Source organism: Theobroma cacao, chromosome 9 (assembly GCF_000208745.1).
Source record: "Theobroma cacao cultivar B97-61/B2 chromosome 9, Criollo_cocoa_genome_V2, whole genome shotgun sequence".
Lineage (NCBI taxonomy): Eukaryota > Viridiplantae > Streptophyta > Magnoliopsida > Malvales > Malvaceae > Theobroma > Theobroma cacao.
In genome coordinates, this window is record NC_030858.1 from 6,499,090 (window position 1) to 6,524,815 (window position 25,726).

At 34.3% G+C, this 25,726-nt stretch overlaps 3 protein-coding genes across 9 annotated transcripts; all 3 read right to left on the minus strand.

The window, feature by feature from the left end:
* On the minus strand, positions 5,496 to 12,658 carry LOC18588703. 6 transcript variants are annotated; one of them, XR_001929556.1, is made up of 9 exons: positions 12,438 to 12,658; positions 11,302 to 11,734; positions 10,345 to 10,950; positions 9,419 to 9,473; positions 9,215 to 9,311; positions 7,853 to 7,975; positions 7,614 to 7,748; positions 6,403 to 6,579; positions 5,496 to 6,238 (listed from the first exon to the last, which is right to left on the minus strand). XR_001929556.1 is itself a non-coding variant. In XM_007013282.2 (4 exons), exons 2-4 carry the CDS (start codon positions 11,701 to 11,703, stop codon positions 10,114 to 10,116), a joined length of 1,146 nt encoding a protein of 381 aa, XP_007013344.2. In that variant the 5' UTR covers positions 11,704 to 11,734; positions 12,438 to 12,658; the 3' UTR covers positions 9,797 to 10,113. The 6 variants fall into 6 exon arrangements, 2 of the variants coding, with proteins under 2 accessions (XP_007013344.2, XP_017983430.1); XR_001929557.1 differs by lacking the exon at positions 6,403 to 6,579; XR_001929554.1 differs by having other exon boundaries at positions 5,496 to 6,579.
* On the minus strand, positions 17,657 to 18,965 carry LOC18588704. Its single transcript, XM_018128196.1, has 2 exons — positions 18,691 to 18,965; positions 17,657 to 18,290 (listed from the first exon to the last, which is right to left on the minus strand). Exons 1-2 carry the CDS (start codon positions 18,793 to 18,795, stop codon positions 18,009 to 18,011), a joined length of 387 nt encoding a protein of 128 aa, XP_017983685.1. The 5' UTR covers positions 18,796 to 18,965; the 3' UTR covers positions 17,657 to 18,008.
* On the minus strand, positions 19,077 to 24,204 carry LOC18588705 (protein arginine N-methyltransferase PRMT10). Of its 2 annotated transcripts, none has more exons than XM_007013286.2 (8): positions 23,879 to 24,204; positions 23,177 to 23,369; positions 22,972 to 23,077; positions 21,893 to 22,082; positions 21,260 to 21,445; positions 21,088 to 21,171; positions 20,514 to 20,737; positions 19,077 to 19,438 (listed from the first exon to the last, which is right to left on the minus strand). In XM_007013286.2, the coding sequence occupies exons 1-7, from the start codon at positions 24,068 to 24,070 to the stop codon at positions 20,561 to 20,563; spliced, it is 1,128 nt and encodes a 375-aa protein (XP_007013348.1). In that variant the 5' UTR covers positions 24,071 to 24,204; the 3' UTR covers positions 19,077 to 19,438; positions 20,514 to 20,560. The 2 variants fall into 2 exon arrangements, with proteins under 2 accessions (XP_007013348.1, XP_007013347.1); XM_007013285.2 differs by having other exon boundaries at positions 19,426 to 19,726.

The following is a 25,726-nucleotide window of genomic DNA, read 5'->3' on the forward strand; positions in this document are numbered from 1 at the left end:
TTTTTCTTTTTTCCACTTCTTTTGGCCATTGTGAAGAACAGAAATCCAGATTCCACCTACCTAAATACCTTTATCATCAAATTCAAAATAAAATAACTAATTAATAGTATTATATTATGGAAAAAAAAAATAATTCCTCTGCAAACCCAAAATTCCAATTTTGACTTTTTGCTGGCTCAAGTTTAAAGTGCCTTCTTTTTCTTATAGAAGATCTACTAAGTAAAAGTTACTTAGATTTAAAAATTGTGTCAATGTGTTTGGATTTCCTCTGTACAAAGAGTTTTTGTCACTATCAAACCAGGAAGGGCTAGAAGTTATTGCAAATAATTAAAGTAAAGCCATACTTGATTAATAATCATAAGGCCTCTACCTTAAATTAAGATTTCATTGGCAACAGTTAAGTTAGCAAGCACCTTTGTGTTTAGAGTAGAATTAAGATTTCAAATGCCTAAGAACATAGGAATGAGGGGGGGGGGGGGGGGGGGCGCTAGTGTAAGCCAATCCGAACAGAGGAGCCGACCCTTGATGGAAACTTGCTGTAAGCACACTCAATAATGCAAATTTGTTAATTGCAATGGCAGATATTGTTGTAAAAAACAAAAGCTTAAAATAATTTGGTTAATGGATACCAGTTAAGATTGCGAAACCCAACAGGAAATTTATTAGATTTCTAAGCTTCTTCGCGTTAAAGTTACACTATTTAGACATTGATGTGCGCACACTTTGATAAATTACCATGGATTCTGGCACTTCTCTTGCACCATTTAAAAAACATATACTACTGTAAAATCCCTATCTATTTTAATCAACCAATCCTTCCGTACATCTTCAAATAGCAATTTAATTAGGTAGCATATATATATATATATTATTGTTAATAATGATACTGAAAATATAAGATAGGAATTGGAATGGAATGAGGAAACTTCATGGAGATATCATTCACCAAGTTTCTGATTTTCTTTTGGCCATTGGGATCCAAAATGTAGCACAAAGTCTTAAAGACACTTGGTTTAAATATTATTAACATAAATACTGTGTATTATTAGTTAATATCTAATGCATTTTAAATACACAATTGTTTGCGAAGGATACTTAGAATTGCAGCATTGACAGGAACTTGTTTTTAATTCCTGAGTTGCACATTGTGTCATCCTATTGTAACTTCATTTGTGATGGAGAATGCCATCTCCATTCTCCAAGAACTTGTTGTTGCACTAACGATTTCAATGAGTTCAAGAAAGAAAAAAAGATATATTGCAACCCAAACATTCTGTAAGAGAGAGAGAGAGATTTCATGGGAAAATGGTAAGGGTATGGGTTTCCCCCATGGTGCAAAGACCGAAGACGAAGTTTCCTTGCCATTTTCTAAGGGTTGTGGGAAAAAGGGAACAAAGGGGCACCCAAATCGGTGATCTTTGTGCTACTACAAAGAGCAAAAGCAAGGACAATTGCAGTACCCCAAGGCATGAAATGTTCTTTTAAGCAAAGGTGACTGTAATCCAGCATGCAAATACACTTATATATATATATATATATATATATATATATATATATATATATATTTTCATTTTCTCCTTTATGGGGTTTAGGGCTTTGAGTTGTAATGTAGTGAGAAATAAGATATACATTTATATTTGCATTACTTTTTGGGATCTCCTCATGCTCTCTAGAGAAGCTCTAATTAAATAACTAATTAATTAAGAATCTGATCATTTTTTTTAAAAATAAGAAAATAAAAGAAAGGAGCCCTAATTAAAGGATTTGCTGGTCCCCAAGAAGCATGTGGTTGGGGTAGATTTCCTCTCTTCTATTTTGGTGTTTTTTAGCTTTTGTTAAAGGAATCAAAGCATGCTATCAAGCATGTGATCCCATCTATGATTACATGGTAACCCTAATTCTCATTTCTTTAATCACCTTTCTTATTAGCTAAATATATATATTTACGTGACCCTCTCTCTCTCTCTCTCTTTGAGGACACACACTTGTGCATTAATGGCAAATTATACAGCCAGCTTAATCTTCTCACGATGCTAATCTTGATTATCGAGATTATTGTTATAAATAATTATAATTAAGTGAGTGGTTTGGACATACATTAATCTTGATAAAGTGTGTTTCAAACTTGATTGATAATTAAGGGCGTGGGTAGAGCCAGAATTGCCTTTAGGGATACCTCAATCACATAAAACAAAAATATAATGTCTTACGTACTCATTTCCCCATGATTTTAAAAAACTATGCTTCCTCCTGATTAACAGTAATCCCTGTCCTAATCTTAGCCTTTTAATTTAATCCATTTTATTTAATTGGGAGGCTTTCTGTTCGTTTGTGCTGTGTCTTAAGCATGCCTCCACATTAACATCTAGGCAATGTCTCCCCCCACCTTACTATACGACAAAATCAACATTCCAGTGGACCAAATTACATTCTACTTAAAATAAAATATACATACTGTGTATTCCCATTTCTGCTCCATATCTTGCTTTTATTATTATTATTTTCATTTCTGAGTACTGTATTTTCTTATTTGATTTATCACCCATATGGTGCTGTTATAAGTATGGAAGATATCCAATGAAGTCAAATGAAACTACTTATTGTCTTCTCTTTAATGAAATTAATTTCTACAATTTTTTTTTATTCAGATTGTAAGGTAAGCAAAGGTCAAATTGGTTCTAACTTGCAAAGAGCTAATTAAGGACTCTCAAACCCTTTATAAAGTATTTGATGATTTAAAACGAAATTTGCATGCATGTTTTGAATTCCAATTGTTAATTAACGTATGCTAGAAATTATAATAAAAAAGGATCCCCATAAGGAAGAAAACGACTACCCTAGTAAATAAATTTATTTATAGATCCCTAAGAAATGCACGTAAGGCTTTTTGTAGTGGCAAAAGAAATATATCTATAATGAGAACTTGCCTTAGTTTAATGCCAAATGTCTCCAATTTTGGCACTGATGCCAATGTCATTGAGCTGGCCAATGTCTGCCCTTGATTAATGCGACCTTGTCTGGCCTCTCATAGACCAAATGGCAAGGCCTCCAGCCTCAGGCCTTCGTCTCTTGGGATGTGATTGGCCGAATTATTCCACCCCATCACCATGCCAACTTCTCTCTCTTACTCTCATAGATGATCCATATCTCAGTCTCTTTCTTCCCATTTTTTTTTTTTTTTTGGGGGTTATATTAAATGGTGGAAGGCATGTAGGTAGGTTTTCAGAAGAAAGGGGTAGTTGTGCTGACCGCCGAGAGAGGTCTTTTGCCAGTTGTGATCCTAGTAATTATATCTTTATAATGTAGTTAATGTGGCAAAGCTGGAACAGGAAACCCTCGTGCTATGGAGTATAGAGCAATGACCTACACATAATCTCCCGATATTTTTCTATGAATAAAAATCTGCCAAATGATTTGGGAATACTAGCATATCCCTGAATTTGTACTTGTCATATATATATTATATATATATATACATACATATACTATCATATAATATATATATATATATTCATTTATTCTTTTATTTCTAAATTTGAGGCACTTCAAGTACAGAGATTTAATCTTTCACTACAAGAGTAATTCGAACTTTGTCATAGTTTTGAAAATGAATAATAATTGTTAAATCAAATTTAGATCTTTGATACACATTTGATTTTAAAGCTTATCATTTTTCATTTTTTTTTTGGATTTGGGTACAATGTTCCTTTGTTTTCTTTGAATTTCTCATGAAAAATTATTTTTGATAACATAAATATCAAAACAATTTATAACAAGCTAAGTTAACCAACATCCTTTGGACGACTGGGTTTTGTTACCTTTATAATTACTCCTTTACCTACACATTATTTTCCTTTCTATGCTTTTTTTTTTTATTGGACTAAAGTCAAATTTGTCAGTACTCTACGTGTCATAGTTAAATTTTTACATCATACAGTTTCATTAAAATTTTGTCATTATATTTTCAATTTTATTGATTTTTAGACAAAAAAGTAACATAATTGATACAAATTTATCAGCAGAATAATTTGTAAAATATTCTAATTTTGATACTATTTAACTGAAAATTAACGAAGTTGAAAATATAGTGACAATTTAATAAAATTGAAATACAGTGCATTCAATATTAAACCATAGTATACTGTTTGTTCTATTATTATGAATTGTCTTTTCATATGTGTAGACAAATAAAATTACTTGGATTTGAACCTAGGAAGGATATGGTGGCAGCCTCTTGGATCCCCAAGTGGCGGGTTACCACAAGAACAAACATTACTACTACTATCATTTTTCATGTAAAGTTTGGGTTTTTTTTTTTTAATTTTCTTTTTGGCGTGACACATGACAACAACGTAGAATTCAAAATAAATGTAATAAAAGTTACGAAATGATGGGTACACTTAAATATCTACAAGCAGCAGTGTCATATGATGGCCACATTTAAGATTTGGGACCAACGTGACTGTCCAATATTATTTTTCCCCCATACTTTAATACGAATAGAGGAAGTGACAATTGTCACCATTATTTTTGGTGTTGCTTCAATATTTGCTCATTTCTATATCATGAAAGCAGCAGCTGATGGCACTTACCAACCCCCCCCATACATGCAAATTGCAAATGCTCCTTTTTTTCATATACCCCAAATTTTCAATGTCCACATTAGTATTTTCAACAAAAAAATTTCAACACTAAAGAGCACAGAGGAATAATGATCTGTCTTTACCTTTGTTATTATTGTCTTTAATACCTTCTTATAAGGTTAATTTTTTTTTTCTTTTGTAAATTTAGCCTAGAAACAATTTGGAAAGTGGTTGCCTCATGGAAACTCTGAAAGATATAAGAACAAAAAGAGATGAGAAGAAAAGAAAAAAGGAGGGGGGCAATCTAGGAAAGGGCCCAAGGGGAGGGCTAGAGAAATTGGTGTCTCCCTTTCAGAAGAGGGGGCATGATCACATGGTGAAGAGATGCAAATGAGACAATGGCAGAGGATTTGGTGGAGCCCCATAAATGCACAACTCCTTTGTAGCCTTCCTTTCCTCCACCTTGCTATCCATCATCAACCCCTTGTTCTGAAACAGTCTTAACCCCCCACCCTCCCCCAAAAACAAAAAACACTCAAATCAATCTTCTTCTAAATAATAAAACAAAAGCTTTTGATTGATAGTTCACACTGTCTCTATTTATAATTTGCTGTATATACTGACCGAAGGAATGACACCTCGGAATTTTGCTGCTCGTTTCTGTGACACACCCACCTGTGCCATTGCCCCCCTCTTTTCTTTAATGCTTCCTCAACCATTTTTTATTTAGACCAAAATCAGATTTTCCTTTAATATAACACATCGAAAAACAAAGGCCAAAGATTCTAGAAAGACCTTGTCCTGTTTTCTATGTCACGTTGCCGACTCACCAGCAACAGTAATGATATATCACAACTTTTACCATATGGGAAAAATAATATCATATTTACTTTGTTTCTATAGCTGATCTGGTGAATCAGATAAGTAGTTCAATAGTTTTTTTCATCTGCAAATATTAGTTTGTGTGTTTTTACTGTACATTTTGCAACTTAAAGCACTTGATTTCTTTAAACTCATTGAAGAACATAAACAACCACCAAGGCAAGATCCAATACTTTTAAGGCATGTGAGCTTACTGTAGAGAAAGAGATGAAAAGATAAGCCTGGAATGCCAGATTTGCTTTAGTGGAGTGGAGTCGATGCACCAAAGATTTTTGTTCTTGGGTAGGGCTTGGGAGGTAATACAAAACTTTGGTTTCTAACTAAAGCAGATTGTTTATCACTAGGCTGCTGATAATCTGTTGCCCTGGCTGGCTGCTGCTCCTCTTTCCACAATTAACCACTCGGTTCCTAACTTCCCAGCTGATCATATTTGACTGAATAAACAGTAAACATCAATGTTAGAATTGTGGGGTGTTGGTGTTGACTGCTTTTGCTCTCGAAGGTGGGGCGTGGCTGTCAAGGACAGACTGAGTTTTGAACATATTTACCAGCCGGCAGCTATTACCCTTAAACTCCAGACTTGGTTTTTTAATCAACTTTGTAGGCAAGTTTGCCTTCTGGCCCATCAAGTCTTCAATTCTGTCCCATGTTGCAGACAAGCCTGTCCATGTATCAGGTTCACTAAAATAATCAAAGCCCAAGCAGGTTTTTTGGCAAAAGCACCCCATCGGAAAGAGTGAATGAAGCAGCCTTCAGTTCCACCTGTTACAAAACTGAACCACAGCACAGGAACAATGATACCAATAACAATAATAATGATAGCATTATCGAATCTCAAAACTGACCACAAATTAGCAGAAAGATTCATATATATCATTTGCCAACAACATGATTGACTGCTGAACTAACTTTACAATGTTTTGGAATTGTTATAAACCTGTTTGGGACCCCACGTTGTTCCTACAAGAACAAGATCGGGCATATAATCAAGTAGGACCGGAGTACCCCAAGAAAGGCTCCTGCCCCTCCAAGAGTAAAGGGTTCTGACAATGAGAAATTGCTTGGGGACAACATCCACAGGCTATATGGTGGATTTTAGCACCACTGCACCAGGCTACAGATATAATTTCAGCAAAAACATCAGAAGCCATAAAAACACCAAAATTTAAATTTTAAGTGCAGTCCACACACACACAACTAGAGAGAGATTGTCTGAACAGGATCCAGCAGAGCAAGTTAAAATAAGGATAAAATATTGAGTTTGACATGTGAATAGTGCAAGAACCTACCGGACAAGTATGACATATTGACAACTTATTATCTCCTACCATTTTATGTGATTATACTTTTGAACTCCTTAAAACTCGTTGCACAGATGTTGCCACGAATACAAAGCAAAAAACGGTTTCTAGTTTTAGAAATAAATCAAATAAATTGATTTTTTTTTTCACTTTTTGGCTTTTGGGTAGTCATCAGAGTTTGGATACTAGCATGTAGACGGATCTGCCATGACAAACAGAAATTGCTTTTCAATGCAATGCATGAGAAGAGCAGCAAATAGTGCAACAGTAGGACACCAAAATTTCTACCATCAAAATACCAATGAGAAAATGAGTATATAAATGTAAATAAAGTTCAATCTTCAATTCGTCCTAGTTCCTTGGGAAAACATGCAAAGAGATCATTATTCCACAGGGAGGAGACCTATTTATGTCTTGAGTCAAATTTTATAAACTATATCATAGAGGGCATAAGTACTGAAAACACAGATAGATGACCAGGCATTAGATTCCAAATCATGCATCTCTAAGCATTCAATATTTTGGAATTACCCATCGCCCATCTCAAGCATAACACTTCATGGCTCAGTATAGCATCTAACGCATAAGATCACAACAGAAGAAAATGCCTCATCTATTGTGAAAGCAGGTACTTTACAAGTTAGCTCTTGTGTAATCAAACATTTCAAGACATCCAAGTACAATTAAGCAACAAAATGCACACTGTTTGCAACTAGCAAACAATTTATTATTCATGCCACAGTACAAGTTGAATTCACTAGTCACTACATTGTTGCCAAAAAATGACATTATATAAAGTCACACTCCAAAGAGGGATCATCCTTATGCTACTTCTAGTTATCAGTACCTGTAATAATCTTTCCCAAAGTTTGCCAATTGCATTTGACTCTGACATAAGCCTCTTTGTTAGATTTGTTTGCACCCAAAATGGACCAAATCTAAAGCAAGAACAAGAATTTGCTGACTGACGCAACCAGATCACCTGGAAAAAAAAAGGGAAAAGAAAAACTGCATGCTGAAGAACTAAATCTAGAGTAAAAGAAAAAAGGAAAAGAGAGAGAAGAGGGAGAGGGAGAGCAAAGAGACCCATGCGCATCTCTTGCAGAGTGGTCATTACAGCAGAGCAGCACAATAGGCATCGAACCATCCTCAAGAAGGGGACATGAAATTCTGAGAGCAGACAATGATAAAGCTCCATGTTCATCAGCCCTAGAAGCAAAAATTAAGTTTAAAAGCATCATACTTTCGTTGCCTGCCACGTTCAGAAATAATTGAAGTTTCCTTAAAGAGAACTGATTACTGATGGAAGAAGATAATTCGTAGTCACCAGAAAGAATGTTCCAAATATGTTTTAATAAAGGAAAAAGGAGAAAAAGAACAAATGTGCCAGAGCTCTAAAGGCACTCCTACACAAGAAATACTAATTCAAATCACCGCTGTTAACTGTAATTAGGTTAATTAGTGCAAGATAACAACATTACTATATGAAACATGACTTAAGATGAGAAACTCCTAAACAATTTCCAATATCTCTTAGGAAGCAATAGCCCCTGGGAAATACTGGCTATCATGTCATGTTCAATTTCCTTGTGCATGTAGACCAGCAGATAGCACATAACAGGTTATAACAGATAACGTGCTTATTTGAGTTGTGAAGCAAATAACACTAGAGTGTGGAGCTGTGGCTTACCAGAAAATCTAGGGCTAGTTGTCTATGTTTCTTAAGTAATGAAGTTTTATTCTATCCAAAAAAAAAAAAAGATAACAGCTTATATGTTACCATTTCCTACTACTACCAACCAATTAGTGGTACAGAGCTGCTACTTTCCCATGTAGAGGATAGATGGCAGCACCTAAACGACCAAAACAAATTTCATTTGTGCTAGACAAAGAATTCATCTAATTGGATAAAACGAGCAACAGAATCTTAAAGATTGAATCCAGAGAATCAAAAGCCAACTCAGGACTACCAGACTTGGACAGGAAGCAAAAGAAACCACAGAAGAGGCAGTGAGAAATTAGGATCAACTCCTAGACATTACTAACAAGGTCAATCCAATTGCCAACTAGACAAAAACTGCACTTCAGGTGCACCTCCCTAACTTAGCTAATAACAGTTTTAATTTTATTTTACAACGATCCAAGTGGCATGAATAAAGACATGCCATGTGAGGATGGTTTATGCAATATTTTCTCAAATTCATGATAACATGTCTGTTGCATTTCCATCTTATGCTTGTGCTTGGCAAGATCATCAACCAAGCCTGCTCAAAATCTCAGTCCATCAATTATGAACAAGAGAAAAAATCAAATTATGAACTGCACAAATGGAATACATGAAAAGTAAGATTTCAGCATGATTACTTTGCAAGAAACAAAGTGAAACACACATGGGCCAGCAGAGGATGTCATACAAGGATAATCTTACATAAAGGTCCAAAAGAAAACCTTTTGGAATATCCACATATCAGGTCATCCCATGGCAGCCACAAGATTCTGGTCTTTTATCCTTCAGCAACACAGATATCTAAGGCTCACAGGAGACCTGAAATAGAAGAATCCAGCAAGCCACAAACTAAAGAAATTAGTGCCACGTAATAACTTCCCCTACAAATTGCCCCACTGTGGAAAAGCAAGAGAAAGGTGGCAAACCCCAAATCATCTTTGGACATTTGGAAGGAAGGTGCCTAAGCCTCCTTCTTCAACCCTGGAAAATACAGGGGAAGCATCAATAATGTCCTCAAATGAAAATGCTTATGCTGAAACACAGAGTATTATACCCTGAAAACATTCACATTAAATAGAAGGCTAGGAACATCTTTCTCTAATACTAAACAAATTTCAAGAAAAGCATACATAAACACTTAGTCAGAAACAACAAGAGGGCTTTTGTCACAGGATAACATTTTTAATAACTAAAGAATTCAAATGTCTCCAGAAGATTACTCATTCATCCATTGTACATCAAACAGATGCAAGAAATATATACAAGAGAATGGTCAGAAAAATGCTTTCTTGATATCTGCCCAATTGTTGGCAAATTCCTGATGTGCTATTTCTCAAATATTTGTTTAGCTAAAATAAATGTACAATATGAGGGAGAAAAGAAGAGATAGAGGAACTGATACACAATGCTTAGCTCAGAAACATATAAAGCTTTTCAGTTTTTGTTGTGTTACATTCATTTCAAAATATATCACTATATGCTGTAAACCTAGATGAGGAAAATTGATAGCATATTTCATCAAGCTTCATACAATTGAGGGAGCTGCAGGGGTAATGATTTATCCAAATCTATTTCTAAGGGGAAAAAATAAAGAGGTAAAAGAAACCACAGACACTCCTGGTTATCTAATTGGAATGCCACTATCAGCAGAAATTAAGTTTCTTAGCTCCATCAAATGTTCATCATTAGATATATGAAGTGAAAGACGAAGATTTGTCACTAATGCTTCTTGTTCCCAACTTAAAGGCCCTGATGCATGCAAGGCCTCCATGGTGCAACGGTAGGCATGTAACTCTATCCTATGGATCTCAGCAGCGAGTTCCTCTTTCGTAGGAAGGAGACAATTTCCTACCTCATCTCCCCTTGGACAAAAAGATTCAGCATCACTACATTGACCATCAACATCTTCAATAGGACCTGCAGAAACACGATGAGGCAACTTATATAGATTGTTACTACTCACGCTACAACTACCAACAGAGCATGTAACACGCTCAGTGTCATTGGTTTCTAAGTGTTCTGCAATATAACATCCGACAGCACCATTTGGTTTTCTCCTCTCCGCATCCACTTCAGACAACCCAGTTCTGTTGTCAATAGAAGCATGTATGTATTTTTCACCCAGCATATCTCTTGGGAAAGCAACAGCATCATCCTGTTCATGAATGGATGGATTTGCAGCAACCAGTCGGTACAATCTTCCATCTTTCTCAACTGCTCTAAACTTCTGTCTAGCTCCAGCAAAAGCTTCTGTTTGAGAGTAGCATCCTATCTTTAGAGTTTTTGAGGAAGCAATAACGGATACCTGGTAATTAACCTTTTTGTTAACAGGACCACATTCACCTTTCAGATGTCGATTTGTCATTCTAGTTGTATTCTGAAATTGGGAGCTAGAATTTTGATTGTATCTAAGAGTATAATTTTCACCATATTTCCCATCTTCACAACTGCCAGAACCCTGCATGTAGACACAATATAAATGAACATCTTCATTTATGGAACCAAAAACAAGAATATGACATCAGGTTTTGCCTGAACTTATTAGAAATACCGAATGGTACTTAGATCACAATCTCATAGAAAGAAGGCTTACTGTCAAAATGAAGGATGTCTCATTCAGATGATTAAATAAAAATATTCAAGCTAACCTCAGCTTATAACAAAACTGAAAATGGATATGGTAATGATTGATATCAAAATAAAGCAACTCGAGTAAACTGTTTAACTATTAAACAATGAATGCTGGAAAAGCTTTGAAAATTTTAAAAATTTCTAATGCATGAGGAACACAGATTGAGGTAGGAAGTACCTTTCCAATCACAACCCATTCATCATCTTGCCATGATTGTCTCACACGGATGTCAAATCTACTGACCTTGAATTCCAGAGATGATCCCAGCAACCTAACCAAAATGTACTTTTTCTCTAAAACCCCTAAAACTGTTGCCATCTTCCAGGAAAAATTGTCAAAAACCTCTACAACATCACCAGGAACCCAATTATCCGGAACTACCAAAGCAGGAGGACAAGGTCTGATAGCCTTCCTAGATACCCTCTCCACAATCATCTTGTCAGTGGCACCCGAATAGCCTTGATACCTAACTGTATAGCTGTGGCCATTGCCACTGATTATCTCAGCACACTGCCAGGAGCCTGATGGCACCTCTTTTTTGCTCAAGACTTCCACTTTGGTCCCTTTCTTGAATCTCATGATCCCTATTACATAAATTCCAATGCACAAACTGCAAAAGACATTGAAAAATTGAGATGATTAACTAATCAAACAATCTCAAACAAAAAACTATGATAAAAGTCAACAAACACTGGATAAAACATACAATTAGAATATACTAGCATACTCTAGCAAGAAATAACAAGGGAAAAGTTTTTTCTTTTTTTAAAGGCAGTTTCTGCAAAGTGTGCATAAGAGAAAAGCAAAAAAAAAAAAAATGGAATTAGGATTATAGAAAATAAAGAAAAAAAAAGATTAGGACATGTAATAAAAAGATCTTTTCTAATGAGAAGAATAAAGAAAATCTAATGCAAGCGTTATTCATTCTTGGAAATTAATTTAAAGTAAACAAACAAAACAACACGGTCAGGAGCAGGCTCTGTTTGGTTCCTAAGAAAATGCAGCAAAAAAGAAAAGCAATCAAAATTTCAGGGCAAAAAAATAATTCGAGTGATCTACTAAGTTCAAACTTTTTCTATTTTAAAAATCAAAATTAAAAATAAATTTAAAAAATCATAAAAAAAATTAATCGTCTTCGTTTATGTATCCACCGTTTTCTCAGTAGCCAAACAAAAAAAAAATAACAACAATCACAAAAAAAAAAAAAAGAGTTGTAAAGCGAAAATTTTTAACTTGTTCGTAACCTAAATAATCAGAATTACATTCAAATAAAATACTTAGAATTATCGAATTGAGGAAGAGATTTGACTAACCTTTGATGGAGGATTCAAGAGAAAAACAAAAGAAGCTTTGTTTCTCGGTGCTTTTCAGAATTTAATTTGTTGTTATTGTTGTTATAGATTTTTTTCTTTTTTTGATTGGGAAAATTAATATTTATATATACGGCGTTTTTTATAAAAAAAAAGAAAAAAAGAAAAGCGAATAAGGGAAAATTGGGTACAAATAAACAACTAAACAAAGAATAATATGGTAAGCTTTCTATGCCAAGTCGCCAACTGCCCAAGAATAGCTTGTTGAGGTGGGATTAACTGTTTCCATCTTATTGTGCGCATTCCGCACTCTCTTTTTTCCCCTTTTTTTTTTTTTCTTTTATAACATTGTAATTAATTTTAAATAAATATTGTAATTAATTTGATATTTTAAGTTTAAAAGTTCCGAATTCATATTTGTAAAAATGAACAGAATAAAATTTATAAAATAAAAAATTGATATTATTACTTTCAACAAGGATTAAAGGTGATAAATATTTATTAAGGTTAAATAGAAGAATAATAATGTCTTAATATTTTGACTAAAATCTGTTAAAATTAATTGAGATCTTAATGCGATATTAATAACAGATCACGATAATTTTTTTGAAGTAATTTCTTTTTGACATGAGCATGCTCTTTTCCATCATCACTCTTTAAGGCTTTGAGTTGTTTGGTTTTTTTTGGAGTCTTAACTCTCACGTTGTGGGTTCCCTTGTTCTCCTTAAACACCCAGGATTTAACTCAACCGACTAATTTGTTTCTGAGTTTTGATTGGTTATTCACATAGAAAGGATTTTTATTATTTTTATTTTTATTGGGTACAATAAAAGGGCTTATTTGAGCGGTCACTTTCTGTGCCTGTGTGTTTGCCTTTTCTTTTTTCTTTTTTTTCCTAATATAAAACGTAACGAATTCTATTCTTTGAAGGGAGTTTAGGTATGGCACAAGCCAACTAATTGCGTGAATTGCAATATTGAAATTAGTTAATCAAAGAATGAAAACATTTTGGAGAAAGCTGGTAGGGGGAATAGAGAAGTATTATTTTTAATTTTAAAAAATGTTTGATTATAAAATTTTATTTTTGTTATGTATGACAAACGGTGAAATAATTAAAGACGTAATTAGTCATCTAAATTCTTAATCTTGACATATTAAAAACTATATAAGTTAAAGGCTTGAATTTACTGATTATGATCTCCATGTTACGTTTTGCCGGAAATATATTGTAATGGAACTTAATAAAAACTGTAAGCCTCTTAAAATAATCATTGTTTAAATTTTTGGGGAAAAAAATATCTTGGGGCAAAATGGCCAAAAGAAAAGGAGGGGATAAAACAAATTGACTCCTGCAAGGGGAAATTAAACTGAAATCTGATACATCCAAGACTTTTGTCCCTAAAGGGCACTTCAACAGGAAACTTGAATTGCAACGGGAAGGTTTTCGATTTGAATCTTGAGAAAGTTGGGATAACATTTATGGGAAGGAAAACACTTCCTTTTTTTATATAATTCAAAGTTTATATAAAAATTAATTTAAAATATATATATATATATGGAAAGTAAATTAATATACTAGATCAATCTTTAAATTATTACAAATAAATCTTTATGTTTATAAAAATATGTGGATGATACATTTGACTTTATTATCAATTGATATTTTTTGTATTCAAGATAGATGACGTGTTTTTTTTAACATGGCAAAATTGATTGAAATAATCATATCTGGAGAAAAAAACATTCCACCATATCATAAAAGCTACATCAGTAATCACATATGCAGGAAATGTAATTTGGTCAACATATGTTAAGATGATGTGATACAATGATATCCATTTATGAATATAATAACCTATTCAAATACAAATAAAAAAAAAACTTATATTGGTATAAAAAAAGATTATCTAACAAAAAATGAAAAAGTATAGGAATATATTTAATAATTTAGTAAAAAAGAAAACAAAATAAAATTCCTCATTCTACTCAACATCTTATCTCTCAGACTTATTAATAAATCGTCATTTGAAGAAACAAGATTCTAAAAACCATGATACAAAATTGCACATTATTGTTTAAATGTGGCCATTTTCTGTAAGCTATTTCCTGGCAAAGAGTTGATTTGCTCAGAACTCAAAAGAACCAATGGTCAAGCCGTCAACAGATTTCCTCACACAACTACAAAAAGATTTCAATTTTCTATAGCTAGCAGCCTCTGCAAACTACTACATTACTGATTTTCTTTTTTTGACTAATGACTATAGACTTTTGAACTTGTCAACACACTTTTTTATGACACATCATCAATGGGCTATATCTGTCTAACAAAAATTTTTTGGGTACAAATACTTAATTTATTTGGGATTATTTGGAATCAATCCTATATTTGTTTTTATGAATTTTATTTCGGAGTGAACAAACAATTTGTTAGGCCACATTTCTAGCAAAGGAGGTTTTGGAATAACGGTACAAGATTAATGAATTTAAGGTGGATGCTAGGTGGGATCAATTTTATTCTTTAAGTAAGTCAATCATGTATCAATTGATGAATAAAATGTTTGGGTGCATGTTATTATTATTGTTCTCTTGTCTATTTTTCTTGTATTTGGAAAAATACAATAAAATCATATACGATAAAAATTCAAGATTAAAGATGACAAAATATATGTATATATCAAAGGGATAATTAAGAATATTCATTAAAAAATTTTGTGAGAGAACAAAGTCACCTTATAAAACACCATTAATATCAATATTATCAGTATTATTTCTCTTTTCACTTCTTAAAAAGAAATGGTGCACAAAACTCTCTCCCTATTCCTCCTCCTTACCTCTGTTTCCCTTTCCGTCAAGGCTCTCAAGCATGATTCATATATCTCATTCGATTCCAATCCTCCCCAAAAGGGCATAGCAATGGACAGTGTGCAATATTAATTCCTATGGCTTTTCCAACTGAAAGAAATGTTGATCTTTAGGGCACCTCTCCTCCATGATGTTAGCAGCAACAAAATTAAAGAGTAAAGATGCTTTTGGGGAATGATAATTGCGGATTGCCAAAGCATCAAGGAACTGTTGTTTTCGGCTGCTACCACTTACATCACTTTCAAATTTTCAATTCAATTAAAAAGCCTTCAATGCATTCTGTCTCCATAGCATTCAATTCTGCAGTTAACGTTCCTACCCATTCTATTTTCAGGTTTTTACCTTCTCTTCTATACAGGCATTGATTGAAATATTCCAGTAAAAAACAAAAAAAGATTGTTGATTATCAAATAAATTATTCTCCAAGCAAAACCAAATGTGAACATCAAGGGTTACAAGTTAGAACAAAAATGTTCTAATAGACGAGTTCCTGCCCAGGGTTTAGACTTGTAGCCGGTTTTCCAAGAAAAATGATATAAGTCTTTAGAAAGCAACACTTTCATTATACATATATAAAAAAAAAAAAAACCGTGACATAAAATAAAAGCATCAATTTTGTACCCAAAGACACACTTTCTTGGCAGCAGCAGAGATAAAGACAAATTAGGAAAGGGCATGATCAATTCATTATTTAATCAATTAATACTAGTAGCTATGAGAAAAAAAAAATGGCGATTGCCAGCTGTTTTTTGCGTGACATGAATGATTTGCTTGGACAGAAGAATTTTAATGTAGATAGCAATAGCGTGCATGAAATAAGGGGATAAAACACGTTTTTTTCAGTTGTTGCACCTCATAACAATCCTGTTCCTGTCCACCTCCTTATTTTTGCTTGCTTTTTAGCCCACGGAATCACCAAAGCCTCTCTCTCTCTCTTTATTGGCTACTATTTTGTAGTTTAAAAACTCTTGATAATTCTTTATTTAAAGCGTGGTATACCAATAAACAAACTTTATGTTGCCCATTACAAGAAAAACTTCAACCGGCTGCTTGTTGGTGGCTTTATTGGGATTGGCCTACCCTGCTCAAGTTGCAATACTTCTCTCCTATTGTAAAAATAATAATAATAAAAGCTAGAGAGAGTTGCAATTTAGCAAACACTACTATTGAATAAATTATTTTTTTTGTTTAGTACTATGAGAAATTAGATGCAATATTCAGAAAACCTACGGGGTGGTCCATGATAGCCTTTATCAAAAGGAATCTGATATCTTCAACTTCAAACTTCTTTATAAACTAGATCAATGGCAATAAATGATTATTGTCTTTTGAATATAGTTTGGTTAAACTATTTTGGACTACATGTTAATTTAATTTTATCTTAAACTTACGGTATTTTACCCTTTCATGATTTTAATAAAATGTGATTATTCAAAAACATAATTATCAAGTATAAAATTATGTTAAATAAGAAAAATACTAAACTCAGTTTATTTAATATTTATACATACAGTTCAATTTTAGTAATTATTAAAAATATATATTTATTCATATAATCATATCTGGAGCCATATTTGAATTTAAAAAACTGTTCGTGATGATAACCATCAGGAACTTCATTGGTTAATATAAATGGAATCATTACGGGGATGATTTGATTGGACGATAGAATGGTCATGCTTTCACCGCATATACATCAACCAATTAAAAAGGTTCAGCCATAGATACGGATGTAAGAACCAATTCCAACTCACAAGATTAGCCTTCCAATATGCTTAAAGATCTTCTTGACCTAAAAGAACCAAACGACTTAAATTAGTACATTGAATTAGGTATGCAAAAGAAAAGAAAAATCAAAGATCTTGTCTGGGGGTAGAATTATTGAAAAGGGGATTTGATGGAACATTTTATGGGCCCAAAGACGGACGACGGGATATCTCTTACAATATTCTCAAACACCAAAAAGCATCCCTTATTTTATTCTTGCTTTCCTTGGATAAATATAGGCAGGAAATTGACATCATCAAAGTTGATTCGATTTCTATAAATTAAATTATCTTCTCAAAATTGATTCGATTTTTATAAATTAAATTCTCTCTTTTTATTTGATTAGACTTTCGAAAATTTTTTACTCTTATTATTTTATGAGTTTGTGAGTATTTTTTATCTCTTTTATTCAAACTCTTTCTAAAGGTCTGTAGCTTTATGTTATAAAGAAGAGAAATTCGAATTCATACACTTTAATTAGAGAGATTATGTATTAATCTAGGAGACCAAATACTTAGATATTATATATTTTTAAATTAAATCAAATTAAAAATAATTATTCAATAAAACAACATGGGCTATGTAAGTATTAACCTAGGCTCTGCCCAAAAATGGGCTTCAGTTTGTAGGCCTGAGGCAGTCTCCTGGCCTATAGGCAGGTCGATTGCAAACTCTCAACCAATTACATAATAAGATCATTAAGTAACGTACAGTCTAAAACGTCAACGGCAAGGACGGACGAAAACGAGTCACATGGAATGTCAAAATAAAGGTACCATCATTTTGCATAATTCCATGAAAAATTAAAAAACCAATGGGCTTGTTGATAAATGATGAACAAGTTACAGTTTACAATACATGGCCAAAATTTCCAAAGAGCAAGAAAAAGGCGAGAAAAATAATTACCCAACGGCATTGAAATATGAAGCATCGATGGGGCTTTCGTCATATTTTACCTGCAGGACGAGAGAGAAGCCATAGAGTTAAAGCACATAGAATTAACACGACCGGGATAAGGTGAACGGCCTTCTCTCCCGTTGACTTGTGATGATGGAAAGCAGTTTCTTTTTTGGTCGTTTCGGTGATGTAGTCATCGTACTTTGGCAAATCATCCGATGCCGCAGCAGCTTTGAGGAGCGGAGATGCCATGGCAGCCTGGGACAAGTTCACAAAGAACTCATCGGAGAGTCCTGCATTGCTTGATGATGCTGACCTGTGCATTCTTGACTGTTGAGAAGATGAAAACAAGAGAACCCGGGAATAGTAAGGTTGAATTCAAGAAGCAAGGATCTTTATATATAGCAAGTGGTGGTTTGTTCAAAACCTTAATTTAAGGAAAGAAACATAAATAGCATTTGCTTCAAGATGTTGTTAAAGAGAAAGTTAAGCGCTTTGGCTTCCGAACTTCAGGAGTTGATAATTGATAGATGTTGCGAGTGTTTTTTCTTTTGAGTTTTTTCTCAACGGCTCCAGGATTCTGCTTAGCTTAAAAGCAGCTTGAAATGCAATTAAAGGCGCATGCATGTGCCTGTGACAGAGAAACGTTTAATGCAAGAGATTAGTTTATGGCTTTAATTAGCCCTTTTATGGGAAAGTCTATGCATGGAGACTTCGAGCACAAGCTTACCTCGAAAGAATCATAAGACCCTAGTTGAATATTCACATAAACCAGAGGATTTGCTTGGTCAGCACGCACTCGTGAGCAGTAGTCAGTAATCAACGTCCTCAGCATCAGGCTTTGCCAATCTGCTTCTGTTATTGGGTCAGTTACCCAACCCAATGGTGAACATAGTAGTAATTACAGAACAGATATGCAAATGCTACTAGTTGTTGAGTCACTAGCAGCCAATTAAAAACCAAATACGGATATATAGAAATCCCCCATCCAAGAATTGATGAACGCAGGACCTGCCAGCATTGAAGGCATTTCTCTTGGCAATTTAGAAGCCAGAGGCTGCCATGTTTGAAGTCGTCTATAGCCAATAGTATCTACTACCCCCAGTGGTAATATCCTTAGCGCAACCACTTCTTAACGCTATCCCCTGATCTTGGTTCCTAGGTTTAACAAATTTTCAGATAATTTAGGTTTTGGCCTGATTAAGACATCATAACTTGTCCCTCGCACATTTTCACAAAAAGAATCATGTTCCGCTTTTACAATTAATACTATTCAATTTGAGAAAGTACAATATCACTACTCGGCGGCCGGGGTATTGTGCAGTGAGCTCCCTTCCTTTAGTAAATGTACTGATGATCAGAGCTGGAAGCTTCCTGTTAAATCACCTTAGGCTCTATTTTGGACCTCAAACCATCCAGAGAAAGAAAAAACTGAATGACCCAATGATGCAGCAACAAGAATATATTCCTTTGGAATCCTGTATGATAGATTTAGTTGACAAATTTCAGCTGTCAATTGCAATTCCGTACGTTTCTGCTGCACATATTGTAGACATGCATCCCCAAAAAAGAAGTTTAAAGATTACGAATGAGAAAGGACACTCTAAAATTTGATACACGGCTTAAAAATGCAACAGGGCTACTCAATAAAATACTCCAAGCGGCTAAAAGATACATCAAAGTGCTAGTGATATGTATTGATGGGGATTCTGAGAACCATATAATCAGCACCAAACATACCAGTGCCATGCCCTCACATGCAGACACTGAAAAAACATAGGCAAATAAAAATAATGGTGAGAGGTGTACCTGCTTCATTCTGTTATAATTAACAGGGAAAACAGTAAAATGAGGGGACATATACAAAGTTATTTCCATGTTCATACATACAAGCAAATCAAATTGTGCACCAAAAAGAAAGAGACAACCATGAATAATTTTGCCAGCTACGACAAAGTTGAGAAACTTCTAGAATAAACCCCAATGGTATAATGGAAATTGGAAAATCTAAAACCATAGAATATGCATTAATTTAAATATTTTGGCATTTTCAATTTCATATGGTCAGGAATTCACAGAATAGAGTTCTAATCGGGGTCTACAGCAGTGGAGTGTTGGTTGTATTACTATGAGCAATTAATCACATAATTTGTTTTCTTCTACTTCATTACTTTTACTTCTAGTGAAGCAACTAGACAAACTTTGGAGCCACAAAAAGTCCACATTTTGTTTCTGCTTTAAAAAGACCATAGAGGATCTGAGTCCTTTCCATAGTTTGCCTCAATAATTTGACAAGTTCAACACATTGAGTAGCTTTCTAACAAATATGTATCTAGAAAGGCTAGAAGGGCAAATAACTCATCACAAAAGATCTTCCATGCATAAGAGCATGTTGTTATTATATGACAGGAAGAACCAAATAGGGATAACTGGCAAGAACAGAAGCCCGCATAACTCATGCTTACAATTAGAAAAGTAAAAGGAATGTGATGGTAGCCTGATATGGTAATAACCAAGTTCATAATTCTAGTATCATCAAGCTGAGAGATATACCTTAAAAAAGCATTGAAATCTGCAAAATAGGAAATCCATCGCCTTCATCACTCTACGTAGAACTTCTTCTTAATTGGTGGAAGTATTAGGCCAGAAGGTTGGCTGATCTTAACATCAAAGTCAACCTCCATTAATCTATGGTTTTCCTTAGAACGGTTCATTGAGAAAGAAACATTGAAATTGCTCCCTTCATCAACATGAGTAGGAGGATGCAAGAGAAAAACCTGTCCAATAGTAAAAGCGACAAAAACTCATCAAGACACTGAAGAAGCAAAGACAGATGAATACACAACAAATCAAATTTCCAAAAACATCAACATATGAAACATAGGCAGACCAAAGCCTCCTAAAACAAACAAACACTTACTCCCAATGCATGGGTAAAATCAATTGATCTCTCATTAAGCAAAACTAGCATGAAATTAGGACAGAAGGGCAAGTAATAAGTTGGTCCATCAAGGCTTCCTTGAATTGAAATTCCATTTCACTATTTTAAAACTGTTATTGTATGTTTAGTAACCATATATTATAGTTGAAATGCGTGCGCGTGTGTGTTTGTTTTAGCAATTCAGACCTGTTGTCCCCAATGGGTGCCATTATTTGTACTCGGTGCAGTCGTCAACTCAATTTCTTGCTGAGCTGGATCCTCCCTTCTTCCCTGTCGCACAAAGCAAGAACAAGAGTTATCTATGTACACATAGTGCCTCTTCATTTTGAACAATATGGAATGCTGAGGCTTAACTTACTCGGAAATGGACATCAAACCATCCACCAAATCCACAGAAGCGAGTATGCTCCATGCTGATGGCAGATGAAAAAGTTGATCTGACTTGAAGGATGTCATTTACAGTAGCAGTTAAACAATCAATCTCCTTAATAACAGCAGCTGTCCCAATAACTTGATGTGGATGAAGGTTGCTCCATAATGATGTCTATACAAATTAATAGATTTTTTTATAGAAAATGATAGGACAGAGAACTAAACCAAACATTATTCAAAGGACAAATAAGGGCCAAAATTGCAAACAAGTGAACATCCTTCTTAGTTCTTTAACATAATAGCAGCGACAAAGTGTCCCGCAATAGCCTTGAGTAGCTAGATTAAAAGGGATTAAGTACATAAAACATCTAATAAATGGGTCCATTTGACTAACCCTCACCTAGAGACATCAACTTGGTGCTTCAATGCCTAAGATTGGGAGGTCTTTTCTTTTTTGGTTTTTCTCTCTTCTTCTCCTTGTTCATTTTTAAGAAAAAAGCGCTAGTTTACCAACATTGATTTTTAAGCAGCCTGTGAAAGTAAGGTATTGTCTTGCCAATAAACTGAAAAAAAAAACAATAATCAAGGGAATCCAGAAATCACAAAATTTTAAAATCACCTGCAGGTAATATTTCTCCTGCTCTTCTGAGAAAGGTTTTGTTAAAACACTCATCTCAACACCATAGTAATTCTTCGTATCTTCTATAAACCCAAACCAATCATCCATTGCTCCTTCATAATCATTTTTCTTTTGATCCACCAATCCAGATCGGATAGGTGCCACCCACATGCGTGCATGGCTAGGATACCTGAAAAATGAAAATTTGTTTGTCAGATATTGAGTTTGCACAAAAAAAGTTAAGAATGCTAAGGTGATTAACAAATATTACAAGCAGCTCAAGAAAAACATTGATATTATGACAGGGAAAATCAGTAAAATACAGGTATCTCAGCAAACATGCAAAGGTTAGAGTCCAATTAAAGTGCTTCACATCTACATCTTATTTATTCATATATATATATTTTTATTGACAAGATACCCTCCCACCCCCTAACGTTTACTATTTAGCCAAGGCCTATTTGTGCATGCATTTTCAGTTGGTTCAAGCTGACATCCCTCACTCTTTACTTTGACGATAACCCACCTTTCCACAAGATAGAAGGCCTAAGGTTTATCCCACCACCCCAACCACTGAGTTGGTAGCCAGCTCCTTGCAGTTAACAGTGCCTCAAATAAGAGCACATTACTCATTCTTTGACCTTTTTTTGTCCTTCCAAGAATCTCAGCCTATACTCTCAAATGCATGGAAAGTACAAACTTAAGCTTTACATTTACAATACACTCTTCAATAAGAAAAATAAACAAAATAAGGGCATGCACATACTCATGCATATTACAACTATCCAGTAAAAGAATCCAGTCACTGAAGCTTTTTGGTGAAGTATTATTAAAGTGATGCAGGATTAACCCAGTTAACCAAACAGTTTTTGGTGGCAGAGTGAACTGAATTGTATATAGTAGCAGTTGCTTAAGAAATAGACCACATGTCATATAGCAACAAAGATTAAAGAAAAGTGAAGCTCTTAAAAATAAACAAAAATGCCAAATTAATAACACATGAGACATCCAAAAATATTTACAAAAAAAAAAAAAAAATAAGATAGGTGAAGCAAACCTCTAAACAATTGATTACTTACATGACTCCAGTTGATTTAAGCCAGTGATCACGAGCAAATATCACTGAGTCAAACATAGACTCACGCAGTAGAAAGTAACCCATCCACTCAGAGATAATCACATCAACTGTCCATTAACCAAAATCTAAGATTAGAGTAAAAAAATCTCAAACCCTCAGTAAATCAATCTGGATGTAAGTAACAAGCATAATCCAAAGATGCCAACCTTTCTCTGGCAAGACGACCTCCTCCATAGAGCCCTCGATTACTTCAACAATGTCTTGAAGATTGTTTGCTTTAACAAGGGTCCGGGCATGCTCTGACATTTTAGTTGCTTCAACAGCATAGACCTTCCTTGCACCAGCCTGGGCAGACCAGATTGCAAGAATGCCACTTCCTGTTCCTACATCCAACACAGCCTTCACCAGGACTCACCAAATTAGTTTTCTATCACTATTTAATATAGTTACAAAAAGAAAAACCCCAAATAATATAATTAATAAGAAAACTAAGCACCCCTGTCTCAAATTCTTCATTTTCATTGCTTTTCAAGTCTAAAGTTCTTAAGTTATCTCAGCTCCACATATACTCAGACAAACATGATAATATCAAATGTATCTGCTTCAAAATTTTAACTTTCATAGCTTCCTCAAGTCTTATCTCCACTAACGTAACAAAGCTTGAAATGTAAGCAAAAAGAGTAAATTTTAGGCCTTTCAGACAAAAAACGACAACACCAATTGCAACCCCTTTCTTTATAAGTTGCACCAACTCACAAAAACAAATAACTTACTAAATTAATACGAAAAAAGGTTTTTTTTTTCATATTCGGGCTCAAGTTCTAAGCTTTAAGCCAAAAAAATCCTTCTCCTATGCTGTAAATAGCATTTAAACAAAAGGGTAATGAATAAAAAGAAAAAGAGGTTACCTTTCCTTGGAAATGATGCTTGTTCTGAAATATAGCATTGTAATAAGCGTCCATGCGGACTCGATCACAGAGCATCTCTTTCTGGTGGTAAAGAAATGCATATGTGCAGAAGTAATTTGCAAAATCAACTCCTTTATCCACCGCCCCATTGCCGCTGCTGCCGCCGACGACTCCGTTTGCACGGCTCCCCATCTCCCTCTCTTTCGCTAATCACTGTAAGCTTAAGCTGACTAACACGGCGGGGAGAGAGTAAGAGAGAGAGAGAGAGCAGAGACTGTTCTTTTTAGGGCAACGTCGCCAAAAGCCGGAGGGGGCTTTTGGCCTTTTTACGTCGAAACAATACCACAAATAATAATAATAGGATTGCCATGTCATCTGCTTTAACTCTCAAAGTGCCAAAAGCGGGGTCCATTGGGATTTCCTCCTCTAGCTCTCTAATGACCGTTGGATTGATGCGTTTTCTTATGATTGGCATGAGTTTTTTCGTTGGATTCTGATTTAGGTATATGAATCAATGGTTTTTTAAAAATGTGGGTCGAAGTCAGAGGTTAATCCTATTTTATTTTAGTTCTTACTTACAAAGCTTGTCAAGATTCACTGCACCCCACTGTTGGCTACTGGATTCATAGCCAGTTCTTGTTGTTGTTAGCTTTTTGTAGTACAAGGAATTAATGCAAGTAAATGTAACATAAGGGTTGGATAATAATAAGGATTTAAGATTGCAAACATTCTAGACTCAATCTTTGTTTTGAAATTTTTATAAAATTGAGTAAGAACTATAATGTGGTACAAAAATCTTCATTGGAGTTGGTTTTTGAGGAAATCTCCATTAATTTGTTGACTAAAAAAAAAGGTCAAACATTTCAACACCCTTTGGACAGTTCCACCAGGGAAAAAATGTAAGATTCTATGCCATGATCTCCTTAATTTGTAGTTCCATCGCTGGATCCTGTGTGTTTCTCGGAAGCCTCTTTCGCGTGGACCAGTACACCTTGTTAACAAATCCATGTTTGCGGCATACTTAATGTGAAACTCGGGGCTTTGAGAAGAGCAAAAGTTGTCTAATTCAAAACGTTCTCCAATTTCCTCTGCTTCCACTGACGCTGGAAATTTCGGTGGAAGTAGAGACCAACTGCTTCTATGGGATAGTTGAATGTCAAACTATAGCAGCTTCCCAGACTTCCAGTCAGTTGCTTGTTTAGAAATGAGTATTGTGGCTTGGGTTCACACGAGTCTCACGAGTTGTTCTTTACAAATTGTTAACTTTCTGATCGATAGGATAGAAAAGACTGCTAAAAACTTGGAGGGTCGTCTGGTCAATGGTTGTGGATTACATTCTCTGCACTTTCCTAGTCTCTGAAGCATCTGTTAAGATCCCTTCTTATATTCGTAAGCCAAAGGCACTTCCTACCCTTTTCATTTAACAATGATATTACCATCATGGTGGAACTAGAGCAGGGAGGGTCAAATAGAAAGAGATACTAAATAATTAAAGAAGATTTTATATATAATTCAATTATTATTCATTTAAAAAATTATATAAAATTTAAAAAATATTAGACATATAAAAAATATACATTAATAGTAATAATAGTGTTATTTATATATATATAACGAAACTATAAAAATGATCTTTCTCATTCTTTGAGCGTAAGAGTGGAAGAGAAAATAATTTTTTAAATTCAAATAAATTACCTTTTACTTTGTTTGTTTAATTTTTTATTTTTTATTTTCTATTTACCTCTTAAATTGTCAATTAACATATTGGATTATTGAGTTGAACTATTAAGATATAATATGTTATAATAAGTTATTAAGTTAAACTGTTAAGACATAATATATTTTATG

Bases quoted from the DNA above. Each gene is read 5' to 3' on its own strand.
- LOC18588705 (XM_007013286.2), bottom strand. From the start codon at position 24,070: ATGGGGAGCCGTGCAAACGGAGTCGTCGGCGGCAGCAGCGGCAATGGG. The intron at 22,083-22,971 runs GTAAGTAATCAA...TTCATTTTTCAG, and splicing joins CTTAAATCAACTGGAGTCAT to GTATCCTAGCCATGCACGCA. The intron at 21,446-21,892 runs GTGATTTTAAAA...TAATTTGTATAG, and splicing joins AGGAGAAATATTACCTGCAG to ACATCATTATGGAGCAACCT.
- LOC18588703 (XM_018127941.1), bottom strand. From the start codon at position 11,703: ATGAGATTCAAGAAAGGGACCAAAGTGGAAGTCTTGAGCAAAAAAGAG. The intron at 10,951-11,301 runs GTACTTCCTACC...GTCTACATGCAG, and splicing joins AATGGGTTGTGATTGGAAAG to GGTTCTGGCAGTTGTGAAGA.
- LOC18588704 (XM_018128196.1), bottom strand. From the start codon at position 18,795: ATGCTGAGGACGTTGATTACTGACTACTGCTCACGAGTGCGTGCTGAC. The intron at 18,291-18,690 runs GTAAGCTTGTGC...TCTTCTCAACAG, and splicing joins GGTCTTATGATTCTTTCGAG to TCAAGAATGCACAGGTCAGC.